The sequence below is a fragment of the Schistocerca americana genome, chromosome 4, assembly GCF_021461395.2.
Source record: "Schistocerca americana isolate TAMUIC-IGC-003095 chromosome 4, iqSchAmer2.1, whole genome shotgun sequence".
Taxonomy (NCBI): domain Eukaryota; kingdom Metazoa; phylum Arthropoda; class Insecta; order Orthoptera; family Acrididae; genus Schistocerca; species Schistocerca americana.
Window position 1 is genome coordinate 625,969,594 of NC_060122.1, and position 24,717 is coordinate 625,994,310.

Sequence of the window (24,717 nt, forward strand, 5' to 3'; positions counted from 1 at the left end):
TAATTTATAATATTGACTTTTAAAGGTACTTTAACTATGTTACATCACTTCAGGATTATTCGCCAAATTAGGTATCAAAATAAAACTTCTGTTATAGTCTATATTTTATACTTACTGTTTTATACATATATTAAAAATACTACAAACAATTTTCTTACTCCGTTACTTCATATTTTCAGTATTTCTCTTTATTTATTTCCTTGCAGAACTTCCAGCTTAACAACCTCTCTTCAGTATCCATCTGTATCCAACCACAATACTTTCTTTCTTTGGTAGAAGGGTTCTCCTCGCTCTTCACCATAATGTTCCAAATTTTTACGGAAATAAAAGAATGTGAGTGAAGGTAGTGGACTTATACACTCGTTTTACAATCTGCTGTCTTGAAATTTCCAGCCTTGTTTTGACAAAATTCTTGTAAATTATGTGTTTTTTACGCTAGAAACTTTTCATTGACAGATCTCAAGAGAGTTCCTGTATATCTTTCTCTAACATTCATTGCATTCACAAATTCATGAGTGTTGTCGATCTGTGACTTCGAGGATCAACAAAAGTTCCCTCTTTCAAGTTTTGTTGACCGATCATGGGAAATTCCATAGAAAGGTACTTGGAAAAGGATCTTGTGGAACAGGTTTAACAATCGAATTCCTCAAGCCCAGATTCCTCTATAGTGCTGGAAACTATATTTTTGTGGTCTATAAGCCGTTCATTCAAGATGTTTTTAGTTGTAGACACAAAATTCTCCAGTTCGGTCGAACTTTCACAGTATATTGCTTGAGCCCTGTCCATCTACTCCACTTACACATGAAGCAGGGCATAATCACGTTTCTAGTCTGTGTCATAACAAAATTGATTCAACTAAAAATAAAATAAACTCTATTCAGTTATAAAACACTCACTCGAAAGAGGTGTACTAGAAATAATTTCAGTAATCTACATAATAAAGGTTATTAATAACACGTATTTATTTTCAATAACTTGATATTCGTATGTATAGAATATATTCCTTAAATTAATTAGTCAATGGACACCTGTCGCTGATGCCGAGTTGCTTCTTAAGGGACTGTTAGAAACGGGTTACATGGAGCAGCAATTCCTCTCATGACTAATTGCAATTCTGAAATCAGTCATCTGGTAAACAGAGACCAACACATGAGTATCTCTGATCATGGTGTATCAAGGTACGCCAGATTGTCACATCGACGCCATAATTTAAACATTTCATGACAGAAACGTTATTTAAAACGAGAAATAAATTTCTGTACCAGTAAGAACTCATAGCACAGAGGATATGCTATATGGGGTAAGGCTTTATTACTGTGGAGGAATGTAATGAATATAAAAACTGTACTATAATAAACATCTAACGGCCGTGTATCTTTCAACTACTATTTTATTTTGATATGTAGGTTTTTGAATTTCATTACTTCGGGATGCTCTGTTGGCCTGTACGCGATAGGGTTGAAACTCCTGTAATATCCAGCCGTTAAAAAAATAAGAAAAGTTTATCGCCAACAGAACATAAAAGCCCATAGTCAAGCAGCGTTACGTGGCCCCTGCTCTTGTTCCCTATTTTCTGATGTGCAATAATACTTAACTTGTGTTGGCTATGTTGTGAGGTTGCACAACATTTCGGAACATGATATAAACCTTTTGATATATACTGCGGTACCCGAAACAGACGATGCCGTCAGTGTGCAGTACTGACAACATCCACACCGGTCATTCGAAATTCTCTCTTGGCTTCTTTGTGTTCGTTGTTCCGTTAAGAACCAAAATGAGTTCGGAACAAGAATAAAGATAGTCCACAGTAGAATCTACCGAAATTTACAAATTATCTGCAATATGATGGAATGTCAGCACGGTTGATTGTATATTACAGCCGGAAAATTTAGAATGATTCTTATGAGTTGTTGCTCAACAAACATACAGACGGTTAAGTTATAGCTACGAGGAAGGAATTCGTTTCTCAATACTTCATCGACCAGCTTTTGTAGAAATTTTTGACACGCCTTACAGCAACTATTCACTGATCTTTCTGACTTCCGCTTGAAATGAAGTAGAGCAATTCCCACATCAATAGCGTCTTGGTCGTCCAGAATTTCGAGTGAGACCGAATACCGAACATTGTTAGTGAGCTGTCTATGAAGAACGTCAATAGTATTACGCAAGACAGTCGTATAGTAATACTGCGCTAATGTTCTAGGCCCTGCTTTAGAATGCCCACGTTCGTAGTACTTAGCAGTGAGTCACCATGCACTGTAGTCGTGGTAAAGAGCTAAGTACGTACACGTGTTGATTCCTCTGGTAACCGGACAGAGTATGACAGTACCTAGCCATAACATGAAGTCGAGCATTCGTAGTAGGACCAATCAGCCAATCTAACATTTACACTCTCAGATTTTTTATTGGTGCCTCGCGGCACACAGCCTGGGTAACAGCGTCATCCTATCTGTGTTCAATCGTATTTGTTTGTAATTATTCTAATGAAATGCATAGTAAGACGGTAATACTATATGTAGGGCAAGACTGATTCTTTCCACCCGATCAATCGTTTTTCAGTAGCCCTAACAGCTACAGATCCAATCGCAACGTACATGAGGTACTGCAAACACAGTACCGTCAGCGCGGCCTTGTTTTATTTTCGTACAGTATCTGTTAAACAATATAGGATTACATCACGACCTCTCTTATTGTTACGGCGTGTGGAATTTTAGAAAAAGTCGGAAAAAAGTTCTTCGGTACACAGCTATTCTGGAACACGCTTTCAGCAAAGAGAGTCGCACGTGCTTTTACAGCTTTTCATCCACTGCAGCGCACCTGCAAGCGATTTTTGTCCTCACAAAACTATCCTCTGTAGATTTTCGTTCCCAAGATCTGATACCGGTGGAAATAACACAAAGAGGTATAGAAAACATACTAGGAGGTCCTGGGTTGCGCCTAGTAACCTGGAAACACATTCGTGAAAGAGAACACAAAACGTAAAAGATATTGTGTTGACCTAGTTACGTGTATTCTTACTGTGGGGACTAAAAGGAATGAATAAAAAGATGAACTAGAAAAGATGCGATAGAAGATGTCACACGACTATTTCACAACTATAGAACATTAGAACGAGATATGTATACGTCCTCAGTCGCTACTGCACACAAAACTGCAGAGTGCCTTACGAACAATGAAGTCAAAGAGATTCACACATAGGTGCCTACGCATCACTACTGTTCTATGTATATATGTGACTCGCATAATTAACCTCTAGCTTAAGAAAATAGACTCAGTTTGTTGTAGAGCAGTAATCCTTAGCAGAGCAGGTATCCCAGAAACGCTGAACTACCAGGTGGTTACAATTAGAATATAGCCACTAAGAGAGGTCCAGTGCACGTTGTAAGTATCGTATAGCACAGAAAGTTGGCAGATATTCTAATATGGAAATGCAGAAGTGACTGACACTGAAAAAAAAATTTGTTGGAATTATGGCCACTAGGTACAAATCTAGCGCTGTAAAGCATCTCCTCGACGTCATATTGGATAAACCGTGTATGCCGTGATTAATAATAAAATTAAAATTATTCCTTTCTCACTTGTTTCACCTTTCCTGCACACGTTCAGTTTCTAGTCCATTACATAAGGAAATAATTATACGTCTTTATCTCATAATAATTACACGTTTTTCTTGCACTCACAGCGCCAGATTTGCCACTGGTGGCCAAATTTGGAATTATTTTTTCCCTCCTAAATCGGTTCCGCCTTAACATATTACAATATCTAAAATGTTTCGATGCCGTACGATAACTGCAGCCCATGCTGCACCCCTATGAGGAGCTGTACTTTCATTATAAACAGCTGGTACCTTGTTATCACTACGACCATAAAACAATGACCGAAAATTTTGCGTATTGGCTATATCTGCACCTTATGTGAGTAACTTCGACTACTTTGTCCGTTGTATATTAGAAAAGGAAGAAACAACTCATCCTTTTGCCAAAGCTGGTAGTCTACTTGTCTTTCTGAAACTGGTGTAAATTCGCTAGTGATGTCATAACATTTCTCGTTCTTGCAGCCTTGAATATGTACTGTCATCCAAAGCATCTTCAGTATTGTAGCAGGAAGTTTACGTCTTTAAAAGTACCGATAATTGCTTACGACAAAGGAAAGCTGCCACATGGTAATTTTCACTTGGTAATACAGTTCTATCAGCACCGGCATTTAACTGACGTCGGATCAGAGGAGCGTGCTACTCCCAGATTTGCTGGAGCGGTACTGTTTTCGCGCGAAAACCCTTTCTTCAGTACTGATTATTAGTGGAACAACACTTCAAACAGCCGGGACGACTTAGTGCATTTGTGAATTGTCACGAACAATACCTACAGAAGTAATGCGCGCTAGCAGTTAGTTGTGGTGTGCCGGCACTCGGCAGCAGTGAAATGCCGGTATTTTTTGTGTGCTCAGGAGCAATTCCTCGTTATTTATTTATCGCTTATTGTGCACGAATAGTACATGTGTGTGTTTTCTTGGTTGAGGACTATAGTCGCGGATTTGGGGTGGCACACTGTTTTGCGACTGCTGTTTTGTTACTTTTACCAGCGCCAACGTTGTGACTAAAATAACAGGGGTTATTCTGAAACTTCAAGTATGTCATCTAATAGTCTGCCTAAGCATGGATATCTGAGCCATGTGTAGTAGCAATTAATTTCAGACATTTTACAGAACTCTGGAATCCACATGGATTGTCATCTCAGCATAAATGAGGCCAATAACGTGGACACAGAGGAAACAACTATAAGGAAGTGTTTTCTTACAAATTCCCATCGTTTTCTACCTGCCTACTCACTGTAGGGTCTAAGTCTTGCCCATTAGTAGTTGTTTCTTTAAGGATGGTTCCACATCCAACACATCCTTACAACGGATACAATCGTTTCTTCTTCCACCAAGGTTGCATTATTCTCAAGGACGCCATTTTTGTTCTTCAGTACAAATAAACGTTGTGAGTGCACTAACTTTCTGTGTGAATAAAAACAGATTATGTGAATTTACGAGTATATGATTCTGTACAAGACTTGACTGTCTGCCTTCTGTCGCTCCTACTCGTGATACGTTGTTGTAATCTCCTCGCCATACGTACACTGATTCCTAGATGCACGTAATATTTGTCATAAAAGCAGATTGCTCCGCTTTTCTCTGAAGTTCTATACCCCAGTTAAATCCTCTGCATGGATCTCACGTTTCATAATCACAAATGAACTACTGTAAATAAATGAATTAAACTGAATTCCAGCATCAGCCAAATTTCCTTCTTATAAACTGTTTACCACATAGTGATACAGTGTGGAGGCACTCCGTTATCAACATATAATTTCAGAATGTAGCTGTCCTTTCACCAGTCCGGAAAACAAATTCCATCATCACATTAATTAAATTGATTTTCTCAGCCTTGTTTTCATGAACGGTAAGAAGGAGCACCTGGGCGACACTCGGCTGTGCCAGTTTTGATCTAGGGCAAGTTTTAAATCGTCACAAGACACTGAATGAGAGCGTTGACCATAATACTGGGACGTAACGGGTGTCATCAATATGGGATAGTGGCTTAAGATTGACTTGTTTAAATTTTACATCAGTTCAGAAAGAGATCAAGAATTTCGGGCACACATTTCTCACATCTTGGTTCATTAGACAATTCATCAGGAAAAGCGGCGTTTTTTTGTGTTTCAATAATTCTGGTATTCATCTTTCTGTAAGATATTTGAATCTTTCAGATTTAGGTTCTTACGATAATCTTTGGCTTTCTTTAACAGGTGAATTGCCCAGCCCGTCAAAAACTGAACACAGGTCAAGTATGAAAACAGAAAAAAGGTGCAGTCATCGTGGTTGCATGTTTACGATGTTGAACTGCAATCTCCCAATTTTTCTTTTTTTTTTCACAGAATTATGAACTTTCTGTATGGTCAGTAGACTTAGCAATAGTTGCACAGTTATAGAATAAGAGTCATATGAGAAAAATGTATTACCGTCGTTAGTAAGTGTGATGAACAGTGATAGCAGGCGAGATGCCGTATGGGTCTCTCAAAGAAATGAAAAAAAAGAATAAACGGGTGCGAACCATGTCACAACAAAGGATTTAAAGAGATGGAACATAAAATATGGAACGCAAGAGTCGTAACAAGCGGTACTTTTGTAGAACAAAAAGGCGGTACGTACGTCTGGAGGTCCCTGTCTTGTACCCTGTTGTTGTAAAGGGAAGTTACTAGGCGACACAAAATTAAATTTGAACACAGTGAACAGTGTAATGTTACCACCGTCCACCTTAAATGACAAACGATGCTAACGTTATACCTCTGCGAGGAATTTTTGAAAAGTTGACCGTGAGAGAACCTAATGGAAACAGAACAATGAAACTAGGAATCCTTTCCGAAACACCCCAGGAGAGTATAATCAGTAGTAAATGGTGGGTCTGGAACAGACGTTGTCCCAGCATAAAAGGGAGCTGTAACATTACATGATAAGCCCTGTCGCCAACCTAATTAATTCTTCTTGTGTCAAGCAAAATGATAAAGGAGAAGGTATTGCTGAGGCTAACCTAACCTTCCTTCACACACACACACACTAAACTTTTCCCTTATATCTGTCACACTATGACACAATAACTCAACCTTGCAGATAAATTTGTTACTAACTAGTAACAGATAAAAAAATGACCAGTGAGGTAATAAACAGCAAGGTATGCCTCTCAACAACATGTACCTTAAACGAGCTAGGTGCAGCCGTTAATAAAACCAGTTACCGACACACATGAATCTAGTAGCAATACTGAACATGGAAACGCTTGAAATGATTCCGAATTAAAATCAGGGGTCTGCTAATGGTCATGATCTACAAATTCATTGCTTAGCACAGGGTCTTTATGCCTGTGCATTAACCATCGTGCTTTAGAACAGAAAACACAATAAGTAGTTCTTTCAGAAAATTGTGTTGAAGCAACTAAACAGAATGCAGAGCCACCCACACTGGCTCTGAAGGAGCTTTTGCATTTCTTCATTAACTAACTAGCGTAACTCATGAGAAACCTTAAACTTTCACGATTTCAAGAGTCATGCTCATTAACAAAACTACACCAGTATGTATGAGAAATTGTAAGTATTCTTATCACTACTTATTAATTACGTATATCACTACAAGCTATAACTCATTAAATTACAAATGTTCTTTCATAAGCAGTCTTTCGACCAACTCAAAAATATAATTGGCTGTCCAAATGACAACATAACGTTAAATTCAAGTTCAACCACTTTCTCATAACATATTAGGACACTCGTAATTAAATTAACTAGAATAGGATTCCTTTCCAGGTTTCTGATTTGGGATAATCACGCGTGCAAGAGTTTTCAGCAACACCACGATTATTACTATAAAATCGACCAAATTTCTCGAACACCTGGTTCATTTACAGAGTTCCTAATATAAACAATTTAGTGGAAGGCTGGTGACACTGGTGGTGCAATTTGTAGTGGCAATTAGCTTGGAGGCGATGCAGTCATGGCAGTACCGTTTGCCTTGCCCTGTTACATATCTTCTTGGCGTCGGAACTGTGTTTATGGGGCCAACAACCATGCCATTATAATGGTATACCATATGCAGCATGCGAGGCCAATAAATACTGTCCTTAAGCTCTTCTGACCTCAAAATCTTAGGAATGTGAGCCACAATGATCCACTATTGTTAGCAAGGTGTTAACTACAGCACTGCTCAGCCCGGACTCCTTACCCGTCGCAAAGGACGCGTTGCCACTTGCGCGCCAACCATACCTTTTCCACTCCACCAGGATACTTCCATATCTGCGGGATTTCCCCACATCTTTCGCATTCAACCCTATGTTCAATAACTATGAACCTGCTTATTTACAGTATGAGATTGTCCACCCCTTGTATCTGCGCAGCGAGTGGACTGATGTGTACAAACTTAGCTTACCACTTGGCGTACAAATGGACAAAACATCTGAACTGTCTTCTGAAGCCCAGGGTGTTAAGCAGACATTCTAAGTAAATATGAACCAGTAATGCATCCAATATCAGGTGCGGATCGTAACAGAATTGATGAGAAATGCTGCTGTAACCTAACTAGAACGCATGAATTGATAAAAGTGAGAGTTTGGTGTTTATTCTAGAAATACAAAACAGCTACTCCTTTTTTTTCTACATATAATTTACCAACTGTCCTTTCAGGTGTCAAGTGATACACAACAATCATATTCAATTACTTTCACCTCTCAATTGCAAAATACTTAACTCTTGGACATTCTAACTGACGATTATTAAAATCGTTATCTCTACATATGAAAAAATTTTTATCACAGGAAAAAACGATTGAAATCTTCAATTGTTCATTTACATCTACGATGTCATAGCTGGTCAATGCTCTCAGTTGGTGGAGAACAAAACCTCTCATTTGCTCAATGTGAGGGTACGTTAGTATCCTAGCTATCGGTATTCAATGGTCAAAGCTCACGCAAGTTGGTGTTATGAGAGTTATCAAAACCAAGCTAACTAACCAAATTTCGTTGTCTTTTTCATCACTTCTTGACCAGCTTAAATTTCTGAATAATCAATTTTTTGTAGTTCTGGTTCTAAAAATATTCTTTAACTATTACTCCATTATAATCTCTTACTTACCACTGCAGAAGAGCATCACCAGCTTGAACAGTACACTGCTGACGTGCAGGATTGATCAATTCATGAGGTTGTCCTCATACCTGTACATATGCATTCACTCGATGCAATTTGAAATGAGACTCATGTCACCAAGCAACAAAAACAGAATTATTCATTTATTTATAAAAGTCTTTTTCAATACAATTGTTTGCTATCAATCTTATTTACCTATTTATGTTCTCATACTCTTTACCCAATTAGATTGTTCAATGTTTTAAATTTTTACTGTTATCCTCATTGCTAGGGGCAGAACTGAGGGTCAAACACTAACTCATCACTTAGAGCTCATGGATTTGTTATTTTCGCCATCTCCCCTTATCCCACTCATGCGGGCCTTAACCTCCTGTCCAGTCTAGATATTCTGTAGCAGGAAGTACACTGACATAAGCCACTCCGCAATTGTATATGGACCATCTGAAATGCATAAAAAGTTTGCTGTGGAACCTTGACTTCCTGCTGTAATTCGTTTGAGTTTAAATTTCATTTGTAAAGGTATTTGTTCCAGCAACTTACTGCCAGTTTGGATGATAATCTTTGAACCAACTATCCAATATTTTGCCATATTGCAAATTTTCACGATGTTTATCTTAATGTTAAATTTTTGGAGGGCACAGTCATTGAGTAAGTGCTGGTTATTATAAATTGAAATTCATGAAATGTACACATGCTCTCACTGTGCTCTGGGTAGTTTCCGCAGTATCCAGTTCAGCATCTGGAGGGTCTGCCAGTAACCAGCCGGAGGGCACAGACGATAACAAGATCCAGACTTGCTGCATCCGTCGAAACATTGATAGGCTATACGAAAACTGTAACCTTCCACCACGCCAGTATTCCTGCTCACGCGGATCCGGCTAGAGTTCCGTCTTCGCCAGCCAGTGTCTGATGTACTGTCTCATCACCGTATGGACACCACTTTGCAGCGGACGCGGCTTTCGCCTCCCGGACGACAGAGCACCCGCGACCTGTTGTCTGAACCCTGGTGACCTGTGCCGTGGACATGTCGTGCTGCTCATGAGATAGAACTTTGAATTTGTACTTTGGTTTGAAGACAGACTTTTCGTTGCCAAGGGAACGTTATCTATGCTCTCAAGAATCTGTCTTCGTTTCGTTGTAGGACATTTGTTTTCCGACGAGCTTTTCCTTCGCATTACTAAGAAGAATTTCTATAGAACGTTTATTTCCTTTTGTTAAACTGCATCAGAAATAGGAGACTGCTTGTGTTCGAAGTTTACCTGTTCAAATATAGGAAGCTCAATGACATCTACTTGTGATCTTGTGTGGGCCAGCCGCGGTGGCTGTGCGGTTCGAGGCGCTTCAGTCCGGAACCGTCCTACTGCTACAGTCGCAGGTTCGAATCCTGCCTCGGGCATGGATGTGTGTGATGACCTTAGGTTGGTTAGGTTTATGTAGTTCTAAGTTCTAGGGGACTGATGACCTCAGACGTTAAGTCCCACAGTGCTCAGAGCCATTTGAATTTTGTGATCTTGTGGAAGCATTCCCAGTCAAGAATATTTCAGAGCCCTTGCCATATCCTGTTGAAAAACGGTGAAGCTTCGTTGCCTTTCACTCAGTCCCTTAAAAGACTAATAGACGATTGCAAATTGTTTTGCTCATCTATTTCAATGTTACCTCTATCAGTAATAAATGTTGTCCAGTTATTCTGTCGCCACTATCTGCACCCCACACTCCTCTTTTCTGATCGTGAAGGGGTTCCTCATGAATCAGAATAGGTCTATCGGCGCACCAATGTGGCAGTTTTGGGAATTAACATACCAGTGTAAATTGAACGAAACCACGTCTGATAAGGGAATGAGGTAAAGGATCCATTTCACTGTCATAGACTAGTGTCAAAACCGATTCCCCAAACCTAATCCTATGCCTGGAATCACCGGGTTTAGGTTCTTGAACTACTGTTAGTTTATAGGGCCTTAACTTAAATAACATAGCAGCTCTCTGCACAAATGTGCAAGAAATTTGCGTTTGCTGTGAGAGACCACTAAGAGGCATTTTAGAAGAATTTTCCAGGCGGCATGCAGTGTCATCGATATGAGCTTCTATGGGCATCATTTACACTTCTTGCCAAGAATACTTCCAATTCACGAAATGTGTTCACTGATTGGTGAGCTGCATTGCGAATCCGTATTCGAACACTTGGAAACTTCTTTTCAGACCATCTTCGAAAAATGCGAGAGTTTCGCAGTCTACAATGCTACACTCTTGATGTTTGTTTCACCGTTCGAATGACACTGGCCGAAAAGGCGCGTAGTTCGGCATTAACTGGGGGTATGCGGGACCCGTTCGACGGGCTTACGCAGCACAACTTGGAATAACAACCGCGAGCCTGCGGTCATCAGGTAAGTGGAATATTCTTATATTTAATGGGGGAATAGCATTAGAAAAAAACGTCTCGAAGAATTCGTGACTGACTTTCTTCACATTTCTATATAATACCCTAATAAACATTCGGTTATACATAGTGAAATGTCAGTGGACGCCCCAGGATAACAAAACCACTAAACGGGCCTGGGAAGGATTCAGGACATTTATCGCAAGTCATTTATTACTTCACAGAAATTCAACAATATTTTATAGCACAGACACCAAAAACACAAATAAAATATAAAGATTCAGGCAATTACTCCAAAATTTCTTGAGTTGAGCCAATTGGCGTTTAATTAGTTAATGTAAATGAATAAAGGGCAACAATTTATGATGGACTAACAACCAAGTAATACACTTAAATGTAACTCGAACACGAGCTTAGCGCTGGTTGAACAATGATAGCAATGATGCTAAAGATGACAATTCCAACATTCGGCTGGCCAAAGCGGGTGCTTGACATTAATGAATATAACTTACAAGAAGTGTAGCAACATAAAATTACACAAGCCTGTTATCAACACAAATATCTGATATTTGATCAATCAGAGAAGCCCCTTGGGCATAATCGAGATACTGACGCGGAAAAATGATGAAATACTGTTTAAGAAATTGAGCACCACGCCAATATTAGAACTATTATGTTAAAACCAAACTTCCAACAGGGAAAACATGGAAGGGGCTGGTACAGAAGGCCAGATCTAAATAAGATGGTTTAAGATAATTGGCACTACTTGTTAAATTAACGCCCAATTGCTACGAGATAGAAACTCAACTTATTGAGGGATGCCGTAGCAAGCAAGGAGGCCGCAAAGTATACAGGCTATGCCCATTGAACCGGGTGGTAAAAGGCAACACTCCGTCTCAGTGCTCCAAATACTACGAACACCTCTAAAACCCGAGGTCAAACAACCAAACGTTTAACTCATGCTTAGTAATGAAAGAAAATATGAAATCGCTCACACCTAGAAACTCAATGTGGCCGTGGCCTCAGGCCCCAACCAAACATTACGTATTACAATACGAATACTACTCCCTAATGATTACTGAAAGGATTAACCAGCTAATCTTAAGAAAAAAATGCAACAAGTTAATGTAATAACCAAGTAATTTCAGATTATTCAAGCACATTAACTTGAGTGATTTAAAAGGTAACGGGCAAATCTTGTGGGCTTAGCTTATCACATGGTTAACACCGACCTTAGTTTCATTTTGATTATTAAGTGAATACATCTGAAAAGTTATACGATTTGAAGCTTGAAGTCTTTCGGTGGAATGCTTATTACTTTATAATGTTAATATTGTGCCATAATGTTTTGTCTGACGTTAACCCATAAAAGTATGTTCCTGAGAGACAGAGGTGGAGTTTTATCTTGTCAGATCGACAATACCGTTCCCGCCACTGGCGGGAATGACTCTGTAGCTCCAGACAACTTCTGTCTCACTTTTGTGGTGGGAATAATCGTTGATGGTGAGAGTTACACCTTGTTTTATCACATGTTATTTGTCTGTGGAACAAAAGTTTCCAGCAGCGCCAGTTTTTTTGCGTGTCTTTCAGATACATATTTTCCAAAGTGCTACTTAATTTATGTTGAGTAGAACTTGATGCAGCTGACTGCCTTTTCTTTTAGTCATTTATTTAAATTACAAGATGTAACATTTTTGTAATTTATTATGCAGGTGAAAAAATGAAGCCGTATCCATCTACATCACGAAAAAGAAGACGTACCGAAGTATTGAGATGGGATAATTTCAATTTGGGATGATCTCAATTGGGGATGATCTCAGTTTGGGAAGGAACTTGCAAGGCTGTAGTCAGAAGTAGATGGAAAGAAATGAATGTAGATTATTCAATTTCAGCCAGTTCCGATTGTGATTCTTCATTTTCTCCTCAAGGAGAAACCTCCAGGTCTTTCTCTAATGAATAAGATCAGGTGTTGATTTTCCCTGCATAGATGACCAAGCAAATAACATTTCAGTTCTCTTTCTTTAGAAAGGAAAAATTAGATTTTTTTGGGGCATCAGAAAAACTAACTACAGCTAGAAGACTGACTCTTGATACCATAATGCGGGGAATACAAGGCTGTTCACAACTGAGGTGCCGCCCGCTGTGGCCGAGCTGTTCTAGGCCCTTCAGTCCGGAACCGCGCTGCTGCTACGGTTGGAGGTACGAATCCTGCCTCGGGCACGGATGTGTGTGATGTCCCTTAGGTTAGTCAGGTTTAAGTAGTTCTAAGTCTAGGGGACTGATGACCTGAGATGTTATGTCCCACAGTGCTTAGAGCAATTTTTGAGTTAGCTACACCCTCCAGCTACTTCTCTGCATAGTCACCGCTCCGACTTAGACATCTGTCGTAGCGTTGTAGCAACTTTCCAATATACTCTTCATAGAAGGCAGCCGCCTGTGCTTTCCTCCAATTCTCTACGCCCTACTACAGTTCGCTGTCTGTGTAAAAATGTTGCCTTCTCATACAGCGGTTCGTGTGGGCCGAGTTGAAACTCAGGACGAACCAATTACGCGCTGTGGTGTGGATGATCAATCACTTTCCATCGAAAACGCTACAGAAGCGGCACGATATCAGGTGAAATACTTCACCACGTCCTCATATTTGGAGGAGACTCAATTTCCTAGGCATCTTTACTTGCACACTGTGCGCTCAGAATTGAAAACAGCGACGTGCCACGATCGACGGGCATACGAAAGACAATATCCAACATATCCGCGTAAAACTTCATCGCGACCGATGGGAACTTACTTCTTTTCCAAATAGGGCGGGTGCACACGGGAGACTTATTGTCCCGCAACTGCCTCGTCTTTTCCATAGAGTCTGTACAATCATATGTAAGAGGGCACACGGAGCGACGCGATAGTGACACAACTTTTCAGTTGCTCTGGTCACCGACAGAAGGGCGACGCAACTGTCTCCTCCCATAGGCTGTACGTGCGCCCGTACACTGGCGACAGTGTAGTTGCCGTCTCTGTTATCTGCAGTTGGAAACGTTAAGGTTCGTAAAACGCTATTGTGAGGGATGAAGACATCGTTAGTGAATTGCTCATAAATGAAGTAGAAAGGAGTCCTGTATTGTTCAATAAAACTTTAAATGATTATTGTGACGCTAATTTGAAAAGTAAACTATGGGAAGAAGAGTGTGTAAACATATGGAGTACGATCTGTGGACAACTCTCTACAGAATAATATAAAACACTCAGGGAAGTTATTATATTACGAAGTTGCTTTTATGGGCACATTTTTCACATCGTTCCTATATTAGACTTCTTAATAATGTTTTGTGGATAGAATAAGTAGGTTTTTCAGTGTTGTTGAGTTGTAGGGAAATCAGAGTCCATCGTACTGTCACGGCACAGATCCTCCAGGGGCGTAGAATAGGTTGCAAAATAGTTGCGTATACTGAAAGCAGATGCACTTCTAGTCTGATGTTCAATGTCTATACTCTGCTGTGGACATTCATAAGCCATATCTGTAAAGTTGATTCCATCTCTTCTGCGAACAAAATGGTGGAGCACACCACATATTTTGATTACTGTATCGCAGAAATCGATGGTAACATTAAGAGAGCTGAGGAAAATAAGTCATTTGTTCTTCAGTATGCCAAATTTGCATTCAACCATACGAAGAGTAGTTATATGCCTACGGTTGAAAATTTTCTTTAATGAGGTTAGAGTTTTTTTAGAAAATGGGCGCAAAATGTGCGTCAATAATCCGAATGCTTCATCAGAAACCAAACAAAAAGGCAATGTTTTGAAGGCAAATTGATATTCAGCATCGACCCATACCATCAGCACCACATAAAAGAAATTTTTATAATTAAAAAATTCTGAGCCAGAACTTTGTGTTATTCGAATTTGCTTTCCGTCTACAGCATCTATGATGTACGGGAAATTGATGTTTTTATAGAACTGGTCAGCATTGTGATACCGCTTTTCTTCACATTTCTCTGGCATAATCATAGGTTGCAAAACATTCCATGTTTCAGTGCATGTTGTTTTCACCATTTTGCGAATTGTACTTGCACCAACCAAGTAGTTGTATGAAAGATCGTTGAAACTGCATCGATTTGCTAGGTACCTGAAAAGAAATTGTAATAGTTTATGAAGTTTCGTAAATGATTTAAAGTAACTGAATTATAATAGTTTTCATTTTTATTTCATGATGATAAATTAAAATCTACAACAATGTCAAGTATTTCAATTTATTGTCTTTGTTTCCTAGGAACGCTGGCACAACGAAGATGGAAAAATCTTAGGACATGCTTTGCAAGAGAATTGCGTGAGAAAATATCAGCCCAGTCAGGGCAACTAGCCGGAAAGCGCCGAAAGTACAAATTTTACTATGAACTTTTATTTCTTCTACCAACCGTAGAAGTACGTGCAACAAGTGGAAATCCTGAACCAGTGGTAAGCTATGAGGAATCTGAGGAAACAGAGAAAGTTCAAAGGCCACCCATTGTTTATTCTCCACGTACCTCCTACAATACACGTATGAAGAAGGAGAGTTATGAAGAAACCTTTCTAGTTATACTTCGAGAGAAGAAAGAATGTGCTTCACCAATGGATGACGTTGCAACACATTTTATATTGTCTGTTATACCTATGCAGAAAGCAATACCCACACACAGAATGATCGACGCAGAAACTGAGATTCTTCAGGTAATAAGATGTTTCCAGAACACGTATCTACCAAATGACATACGTGATAATCTCAGTGGTGGCGTTAGGTATTCTAGCTTCTCCACCCCTGCGCGAGTGTTTACTGCAACATCTATGTCTGATAATCAACTTACCGCTGGAAACAGCTCGTACACCGTACTTACTTCTCCTCATGATTGCGAAGTGTAAACTCATACATGACTAATTTTTCTGTGCCTTCAGATGGATCAGAAACTATGTACGATGTCACTACATGCAACAGTGTATAAATGCATAACTGTTTACCTGCTCTCATTTTCTGCCGTTTCAGTCAGTTGCTTTAGACATATTTTAAACAAAATATAACGATTACTGTTATTAACTAGTTTTGTCGAATAATAAATAATATCAAACTAAATAAAAAATGTGTAATTACATGCAACCTACCTTAATGTAACATCGAGCCTCTTTTCTGGTGGAATCGACAGTCGAATATATGTATTTTGGTAGGTATTGGCAGGTCCCAGAATTGTCAATAGCTCGTCAAATGACGTAACACTCGTGCCGAAGTAACTGAAGAATTTCTCTGAATGACATATTAGCTCCAGAAATATTAAAGTGAATTTCTCTTTATTTAGTCTTTCAGACATAAGCAGGTGAATCCAATACTTCCTTTCCCGTTGTTTTGTCCTTTGTCCAATGATACGAGCACAAACCACTGCAGTATCAAAACAATCCATCTCTTTGTACTGGTCGACTGCACTACAAAAACCCTAGAAAATGGATCCGCTGTCAGGAAACAGTTGCTCATCGTGCGCGAGCTCTAAAAAACCGAAGCAATAGGAAAGCAACAATGACGAAATGGTTGATTGGGGTTCTGATAGTACTACACTGAACAAATAAGATAGAGTACTTCGTAGGCTGAACAAATAAGAGAGGGAAATTGGTGTTGCTACGATTTTAGGCATTTAGTTCCTCGATTAGTGCAGTGGATCATAAACAGTCACAGTAATGTAACACATAGAAATTGCTTTCCCTCCGTCGAACCACGCAGACAAATTCAGAGCAAGGGGTTAACCTACATAAGTACAACGAATAAAAAACAAAAAACAGAAATTCCAACCGAATTCTTGTCTTTTAAGAATAGTGCTGTCGGCTGTTCACGTTATGGATTCAGTAATAGAATTATTCTATTGTAAATAGTTAAAGTGAACAAAGCAGTAATATACCGTCCAGTTTGCTTTTCTCAAAAGGTGTGGATGAAATGGCAAGGAAACCTGAAATTGTGTCCTTCTAACAGAGGGACAAGGGTGGATTAGACAACTGGACCAAAAATGTGCAAATTACTCATCTCACAGGAAAAGTAGACGATAGCCTCTTGCAATGTTTTTTACATTAATAAATATCAGTACAGTGAGCTGCTGTGTACACTACTTCTGCTTTAGCAACAGTAAAAGTGTCTCCAGATGCAGATTCGTCCAAGAACAGTCTCTAAATCTACTGAGATACCATCTAGAAAATAGGCTGCCTATCTTCTATTTGAGGGAGATTTGGAGATAATAATTCTAAATTTTCTTGGGAGTGACTCAAAGGATGAGGAATAAGAGCAAGTTGTGGTGGAGAGCGACAAGCTGGAAAGAAAGAGGAAGTGTAGTCTTTGTCGTTACCAGAACAACAGGAATTATGATTGACCTGTAACAATGGAATGTTTCTGAGAAACGCTAATTAAGTGTTTAATGGATCAATTAACTACAAATTTATGAGTTTGAAGCTTGTCGCTGACGTTTCTTTACACGATTCCTGTAGTTTTTGAGTTCCGTTATATTAGTATTCGTGAGAGTAACACATATTGTATTCATTACTTGAGGGGGATTCTTAGGGAACTATTGTTCAGTTCGTTCATTTTACTACTACATTAACATGTTCTTTTGCCAGAAAAGCAATATTTATTTGATTTGTTTCTTACCTTGTCTGTCAGACACATATTTCCGGGTAACTACCCGAGCTCATTTTTCCTATTAAGGTTCAAATGGCTCTGAGCACTATGGGACTTAACTGCTGAGGTCATCAGTCCCCGAGAACTTAGAACTACTTAAACCTAACTAAACTAAGGACATCACACACATCCATGTCCGAGACAGGATTCGAACCTGCGGCCGTAGCGATCGCGCGGTTGTAGACTGTAGCGCCTAGAACCGCTAGGCCACCACGAGCGGCTCCTATTAAGGGTTAACCGATGTAATAATGTACAATTTTTCATGGGTAGAACTCCAAAACAGAGAACCACTGTTCTAAGACAGGACCTATAAAGTTTTCTTACAGATAGAAGTGGACGTTCGAGAAAAGTATCTTCGATACCAGGACATTTTAATGTTTACCATATTTATTTTCATTTCAGTTAAATAATGTGTCGGTACGAAGCTTGAAGCAACAGCATTTAGAAGGTTATTGTAAAGTACACTAAGATGACAAAAGTCATGGGATACCTCATAATATCGTGTCGGACCTCTTTTTGTCCGGCGTAGTGCAGCAGCTCGATATGGCATGGAGTCAACAAGTCGCTGGAAGTCCCATGCAGAAATAGGGACGAGCTATGCTGCCTCTACAGCCGGCCATCATTCCGAAAGTGTTGCCGGTGCCGGATTTTGTGGAAGAACTGACCTCTCGATTATGCCCTATAAATATTCGATCGTTTTCATTTCGACTGATTTGGGTGAGCAAATAAATCGATTGTCCAGACTGTTCTTAAAACCAGTCGCGAACAATTATGGCCATTTTCACGTGGCGCATACACTTCCATAAAAACCCCATCGGTGGTTGACGAAATGCTGTTCATGAATGGTTGAAAGTTTTCTCCAGGTACCTGAACATGACCATTTCTAGTCAAAAGTTGGGCCATATGACTCAGTCCATTCCATGTAAACTCAGCCCACACATTATGGTGTCACCACCAGCCTGCATAGTGCCTTGTAGACAACTTGGCTCCATTGATTCGTGAAGTCTTAGCCACATACACGAACCCTACCATCAGCTCTTAGTAACTTTAATCGGGACTAAACTGACCAGGGCACGGTTTTACAGTCATCTAGGATCCAACTGGCATGATCACGAGCCCATGAGAGACGCTGCAGACGATGTCGTGCTCCTAGCAAACGCCCTCCCATCAGTCGTCTGCTGCCATAGTCCATTAGAACCAAATTTCACTGTCCTAACGGATTCGTTCGTCGTATGTCCCACATTGATTATCTGACGCAGTGTTGCTTATCTGTTAGCATTGCTCTCGGTGCTAAAGTGAAGGCTGCTGGCCTCAGCATTATCCTTGGTAAGAAGTAATGCCTCAAATTTGGTATTCTCGGTACACCGTTGACACTGCGGGTCTCGCAGTACTGAATTAGCTAACGATTTTCTATTTCCAACGCCGACCGTGGTGGCAGAGAGGTTCTAGGAGCTTCAGTCTTGAACCGCGCAACTGCTAAGGCCGCTGGTTCGAATTCTGCTTCGGGCATGGATGTGTGTGATGTCCTTAGGTTGGTTCCGTATGAGTAGTTCTGACTTCTAGGGAACTGATGACCTCAGATGTTAAGTCCCATAGTGCTCAGAGCTAATTTGAACCTATTTTCAACTACCATACTGCGTTCAGAATACGTTAATTCCATTCGTGCGGCCATAACCACGTCAGATGCCTTTTGACATGAATCACTCCGCCAATGCAAAGCCTTTCGTACTTCTGTATGTCATACCACCGCCATCTGTATATGTACATATCGCTATCCAATGACTTTTGTCCTTCTTCGTTATTTCAGTCATGAATGAAAGGTAGCTCACTATTGGCTATTAATGGTCACACAAGAGACGAATTTTGTAGGTTAAAGAACTTGACGAACATTTTTTCTTCTGTTTTTCTACGATGGAATGTAATTGTTTCTGCTTTAAGTGTATTTGGAATGTTTCAAGGGAATATTTCGAATATTATCCTCTTTGTAACCAGTAGCGGTGGTGGTGGTGGTTAGTGTTTAACGTCCCGTCGACAACGAGGTCATTAGAGACGGAGCGCAAGCTCGGGTTAGGGAAGGATTGGGAAGGAAATCGGCCGTGCCCTTTCAAAGGAACCATCCCGGTATTTGCCTGAAACGATTTAGGGAAATCACGGAAAACCTAAATCAGGATGGCCGGAGACGGGATTGAACCGTCGTCCTCCCGAATACGAGTCCAGTGTGCTAACCACTGCGCCACCTCGCTCGGTAACCAGTAGCGTTATTTGATTAAAGTGTAATGTAAACTTGAATATAATGGAAAGATTGTACAATTCATGGTAGGGGTACTGGTGATTTCCTGTCCTGCTGCAGTCTAGGATTCAGGGAGGGGAAAGGACCGTCTATTTGACACTGCACATATCGAAATCTCTTATTATCAGCCTTATTCACAGCATCCCTACACTAGGCATGCTGTGAAGGCAGTAGACTTGTTGCACGGTGTTCTTTGAGTGAAGGGTATCTAAGTAAGTGAAACATGCTTAAGGATTCCCATTTCAGTTCCCTAACCGTCACTGTTTCGCTATCCTATGGTCTGTATCGAACTATGACGATCATAGCAGCTCTTCTCAAAATTCATTCGATGTCTGTCGTCATTCCCATATGAAAATTATTCCATTTACTCGCGGAATGCTCCAGAAATTATAGCACTAGCGTCTTGTGTGCGATTTCCCTTAAAGTGCTACTATACTTTCCCCGAACCCTTTCTACAAACCCAAGTTTTCCATTCGCTTCCCTCTGTGATAAGTCTACGTATTCGTCCCATTTCATCTCGCTTCTTTACATTATTCCTAAATACTTATAGGCTGGCAATGTCAGACACTCAAGACGTTCACCATATTTGAAGCCAACTCCCTCCAGTATATCGATCGGAAATTTAGTCCATGTCTTTCTGCATTTACTTATGGTCGTCTAACGGCGATGCAACAGAGTCGTCAGCCAACATTCTTATAGTGCTGCTGATCGTGTCTGATAAATCTTTTATTTATTTTACGCAATTCCAGTACTGTGTTGGTAACAGGATCCGCTACACAATATATATGTAATTTATTAATTAAGGCTTCCGTCTGTAATTTTTATGAGTGATTAGTTTAGAACTTTATGTTCATTCTAAAACCATTACGAGCAATAGAAGATATAATGTTATCAACAAAACTTTAGATAAAAAATTTGCGGTGTACAGATTACGTCAGTACAATGAATTTTTTGTGACATACCTACATTGTTAATGTGGAAACATGTTACAGCAACGAAAAATAATTGGTTTAGAGTACTGAAATTTCGGGAATACACTTGTCTAGGCAACATATTTAAGTAATTAACAATGCAGGATCACATGTCAATGTAAGCGCGGCATAAGCTACTGAAAATGAGAAATGCTGGTACATTAATAACGGGTGAAACGGCCAGAATGTTAAATGCAAGCATACAAACGTGCATCCATTGTGTTGTTCATGTGCTGACTGTCAGTTCGTAGGATACAATTCCATGCCCGTTATACTTGGTCAGTGAATGCAGAAACGGTTTGTGTTATTTGCCGATGACGCTGAAGTTGTCGTCTGATGAAGTCCCACATGAGCTCGGTTGAGGACAGGTCTACTGATGGAGCAGGCCAAGGCAACATACCGACACACTGTAGAGCGTGTTGGGTTACAGTAGCGGTATGTGGGTGAGCGTTATCCTCCTGGAAAACACTCCCTTGAATGCTGTTCATGAATGCCTGCACAGCAGGTCGAATCAGCAGACTGATGTACAAATTTGCAGTCAAGGTGCATGGGATACCCACAACAAGGCTCCTGACCTCATACGAAATCGCGCCCAAGACTGTAACTCTAGGTATGGGCCCAGTGTGGTTGGTTTTTAGCGAACGTACATTCTCGTGAGCACTGCTGCCAGAAATCATTTACAGTGGCTATATACCTGCCACACCTTTCTGCAGTATCGCAGAAGGAACTTCAGCGTCTTCCAGCCCTATTACACGACCACGTTGAAAGTCGGTGAGGTGTTTATAACGCCGTGTTCGTCATCTTAAAGGCATTCTTGAATAACATCAATTTACCACGTCCAATCCCAAAGGTAATTGATGCTCACGACCGTTACAGTGTGTATTTAAACCAAAACCTGTTAGCGTCACTCTTACGCGACTAGCACGAAAGTTGAGTAGAGGTAATTTTTTAGATAGTGCGACAGTGTAACAACTATTGAACTATATGAAAAAAATGTAAATTAGTTACAATCTACGCTGTATACAGACTTTATTCAACATCTAAACGTCACTAAAGGTATTCGGATTTATGTTACGTCGTGTTCGATATGCCTGCCGTCATTTCCGATAAAAGCGAAATTTGTTTCACATAATTCTATAATTGTCATCCTGTATCAAGATGACAATATGCAGCCAAGTAACATTTGTTGTATTGATATGATGTAAAAACAAATGTCTTAAGTGCAGTGAAGAATTACAAATGCAGATACGTCACAAAAATATTTATTCCACTGCTGAAATGTGTGCTCATAAAATGTTTGAAAACACTGGTATTCATATTTTGTTGATGAGGTTGTCTCATGTAATAGAGGTAAAAGTTTAACAATAAACGAAAATTTCTGTTCTTGTCACTCAGTAAAAGTATTATTTGCAACTCCGACGGAAACCTTGATAAAAAATTACGAATCTGTTTACTTTGTGGAGGTTAGAGGTCTTAAGACACTTGCTTAGCGAACACTCGATGCTAATTTCGTTTCCAGCTGGACATCTGCGACGGGGACAGCGTCTTTCTACCATTACCTGTGCTTTTCCCCAATCTCTACGGGGTCGGAATGTCAATCTAGGTTTGGCAGTGTTAGTGGTATAGGGCGGCCAGATGTGTTTCTTGTAGCCAACACTTCACCACCCCTCCTCCCTCCACCCTCACTACTCCCACACCAACTTGAGTTGGACACTGAATTCCTCATCTTTTCGATTTGAGTGTTAGCATGTGAACGTGTTTCGAAATGCTTGCAAATAGTGTAACCGAGGCGGGACGTGCCTACCAGCTCGATATTCACCCAGTCGGATGCGGACAAGTGCCTAAAAATTACATGCAGGCTGTCCGACACACCAGCCCGCGTCGTTAATTCACCGGCTTGATTCGATTGATAGCTAATGTCTCCCGAATCCCGAAAGTGGTGTGCTAACGCGTGCTTCTATCCGACGCGTCTCGTCGCGTTTAAAGTTCTGCGTCTTTCAGACAAAATATATGCAGCCAAATAATTACTTATCTGCGAAGGTTCGTAGTCGAAAAAGTCTCGCCGAATGATATAAGTAGATATTATGGCAGTTTCCGTATCTAGATAGATATCTAGCTAACAGTGGCAGACTGTGCTCCTTCCACGCTGCAGGTTTGGAAGAGATACGTCAACAAATACTACCTGTCCATGGATGTGGTGTGCGTGCCACGAATGTAATTCCGTCGGCAAAGTGAGGAGAGAACGCACGGTCCGCAGTCCAATACTTGGCTACGTCAAAAGGATCTCTCAATGTCAAATCAGCCCTTCCCATGAGCACCTCCAGTGCGCGCATGTGATCAAGGTGAGCCATTTTTTGTTGAATGCATTGTCACTATATCATGTGCTTAATAAACGTTACTTTGTTTCAAAACCACAACATTAGAGAATAAATTAGATGAAATCGAATGTTATAAGACTGACAGAGGTTTAGATAATTTGTATGTGGCTCCTCCATCTGCTTGTATAACACACCACGCTTGTTCGTCTGATTGATTACCTGTCTCTTTCGGATCAAGAGTGGAATCATTTCCGAAATGGTTAAGTTTGTAAACTGTTATCGTGCCGCCTTCTTTAGGTATACTGTGCTTGACAAAACGGCGCTATCGAAAATAGGCGCCGAGTCTACTGTCCTGCACTACTAGTAATCGATTGTATAGGTGAAACACGGCTGTGGAGATATGTTCGGGCGAATGACCGTGCAGCTGTTAAGCAACTGACCGCCTAGAAGAATCGAGGGCATGTTTCTGCTGAACTCCATTAAGCGAACATTGGTGCATATGGGCCTCTGCAGCAGGCGCTTCGTTCATGCACCCATGCTGACTGCCGCTCATCGGCGACGAAGGCTGGAATTGGCACGCCAAAACCGCAACAGTACGTCCATTGAGTGGCGACAGATTGCTTTTTCGAATTAATCACGCTTTTTGCTAGATCAGACACATGGCCGTTTGCGAACACGGCGTGAAACGTTTGAAAGCAAGCACATTGCAACAGTTACGATCTGGGTAATGTTCAAATGGTTCAAATGGCTCTGAGCACTGTGGGACTCAACTGCTGAGGTCATTAGTCCCCTAGAACTTAGAACTAGTTAAACCTAACTAACCTAAGGACATCACAAACATCCATGCCCGAGGCAGGATTCGAACCGGCGATCGTAGCCGTCTTGCGGTTCCAGACTGCAGCGCCTTTAACCGCACGGCCACTTCGGCCGGCTCTGGGCAATGTGTACGTGGCACTCATAAGATGATTTTGTCATTCTGTAAGGCACATTGGATCAAAAGAAGTGTGCACCTATCGTTAGGGACCATGTATACCCCTACGTCCAGTGCGTTTTTCCTTGGTACGGTTGCATCTAGCAGCAGGACAGTGCAAAGCGTCACTCAGCTCGCTGTGTACGTGCGTGGTTCGAAGAGCACCAAGATGAGTCACTCTACTCTCATGGCCACCAAACTACCCAGATGTAAACCCAGCCGAGAAACTGTCGAACCACCTCCATCGGGCTATTCGCGCCTTGGATTATCCACGCAGACGAGAAACCTAGCGAAGGGAGCTAGCCTAGCTCCGCATCCCGGCTGGTCTGTTCCAGAACCTCAGTGACTTTCTCCCTGTACGTCATGCAGAGATCCACGCTGCAAAAGGAGGTTATAAGTGCTTTTGACAGGCGGTCACAGCATTGTGACTGGACAGTGGAGAGTCA

General features: G+C 40.7%; 1 protein-coding gene across 1 annotated transcript; it reads left to right on the top strand.

Annotated features, from left to right (window-relative positions):
- Positions 1-580: 580 nt before the first annotated feature.
- LOC124613665 lies at positions 581-18,190 on the top strand. The gene is made up of 4 exons (XM_047142381.1): positions 581-600; positions 14,107-14,243; positions 15,311-15,747; positions 18,125-18,190. The coding sequence occupies exons 1-4, from the start codon at positions 581-583 to the stop codon at positions 18,188-18,190; spliced, it is 660 nt and encodes a 219-aa protein (XP_046998337.1).
- Positions 18,191-24,717: the final 6,527 nt, after the last annotated feature.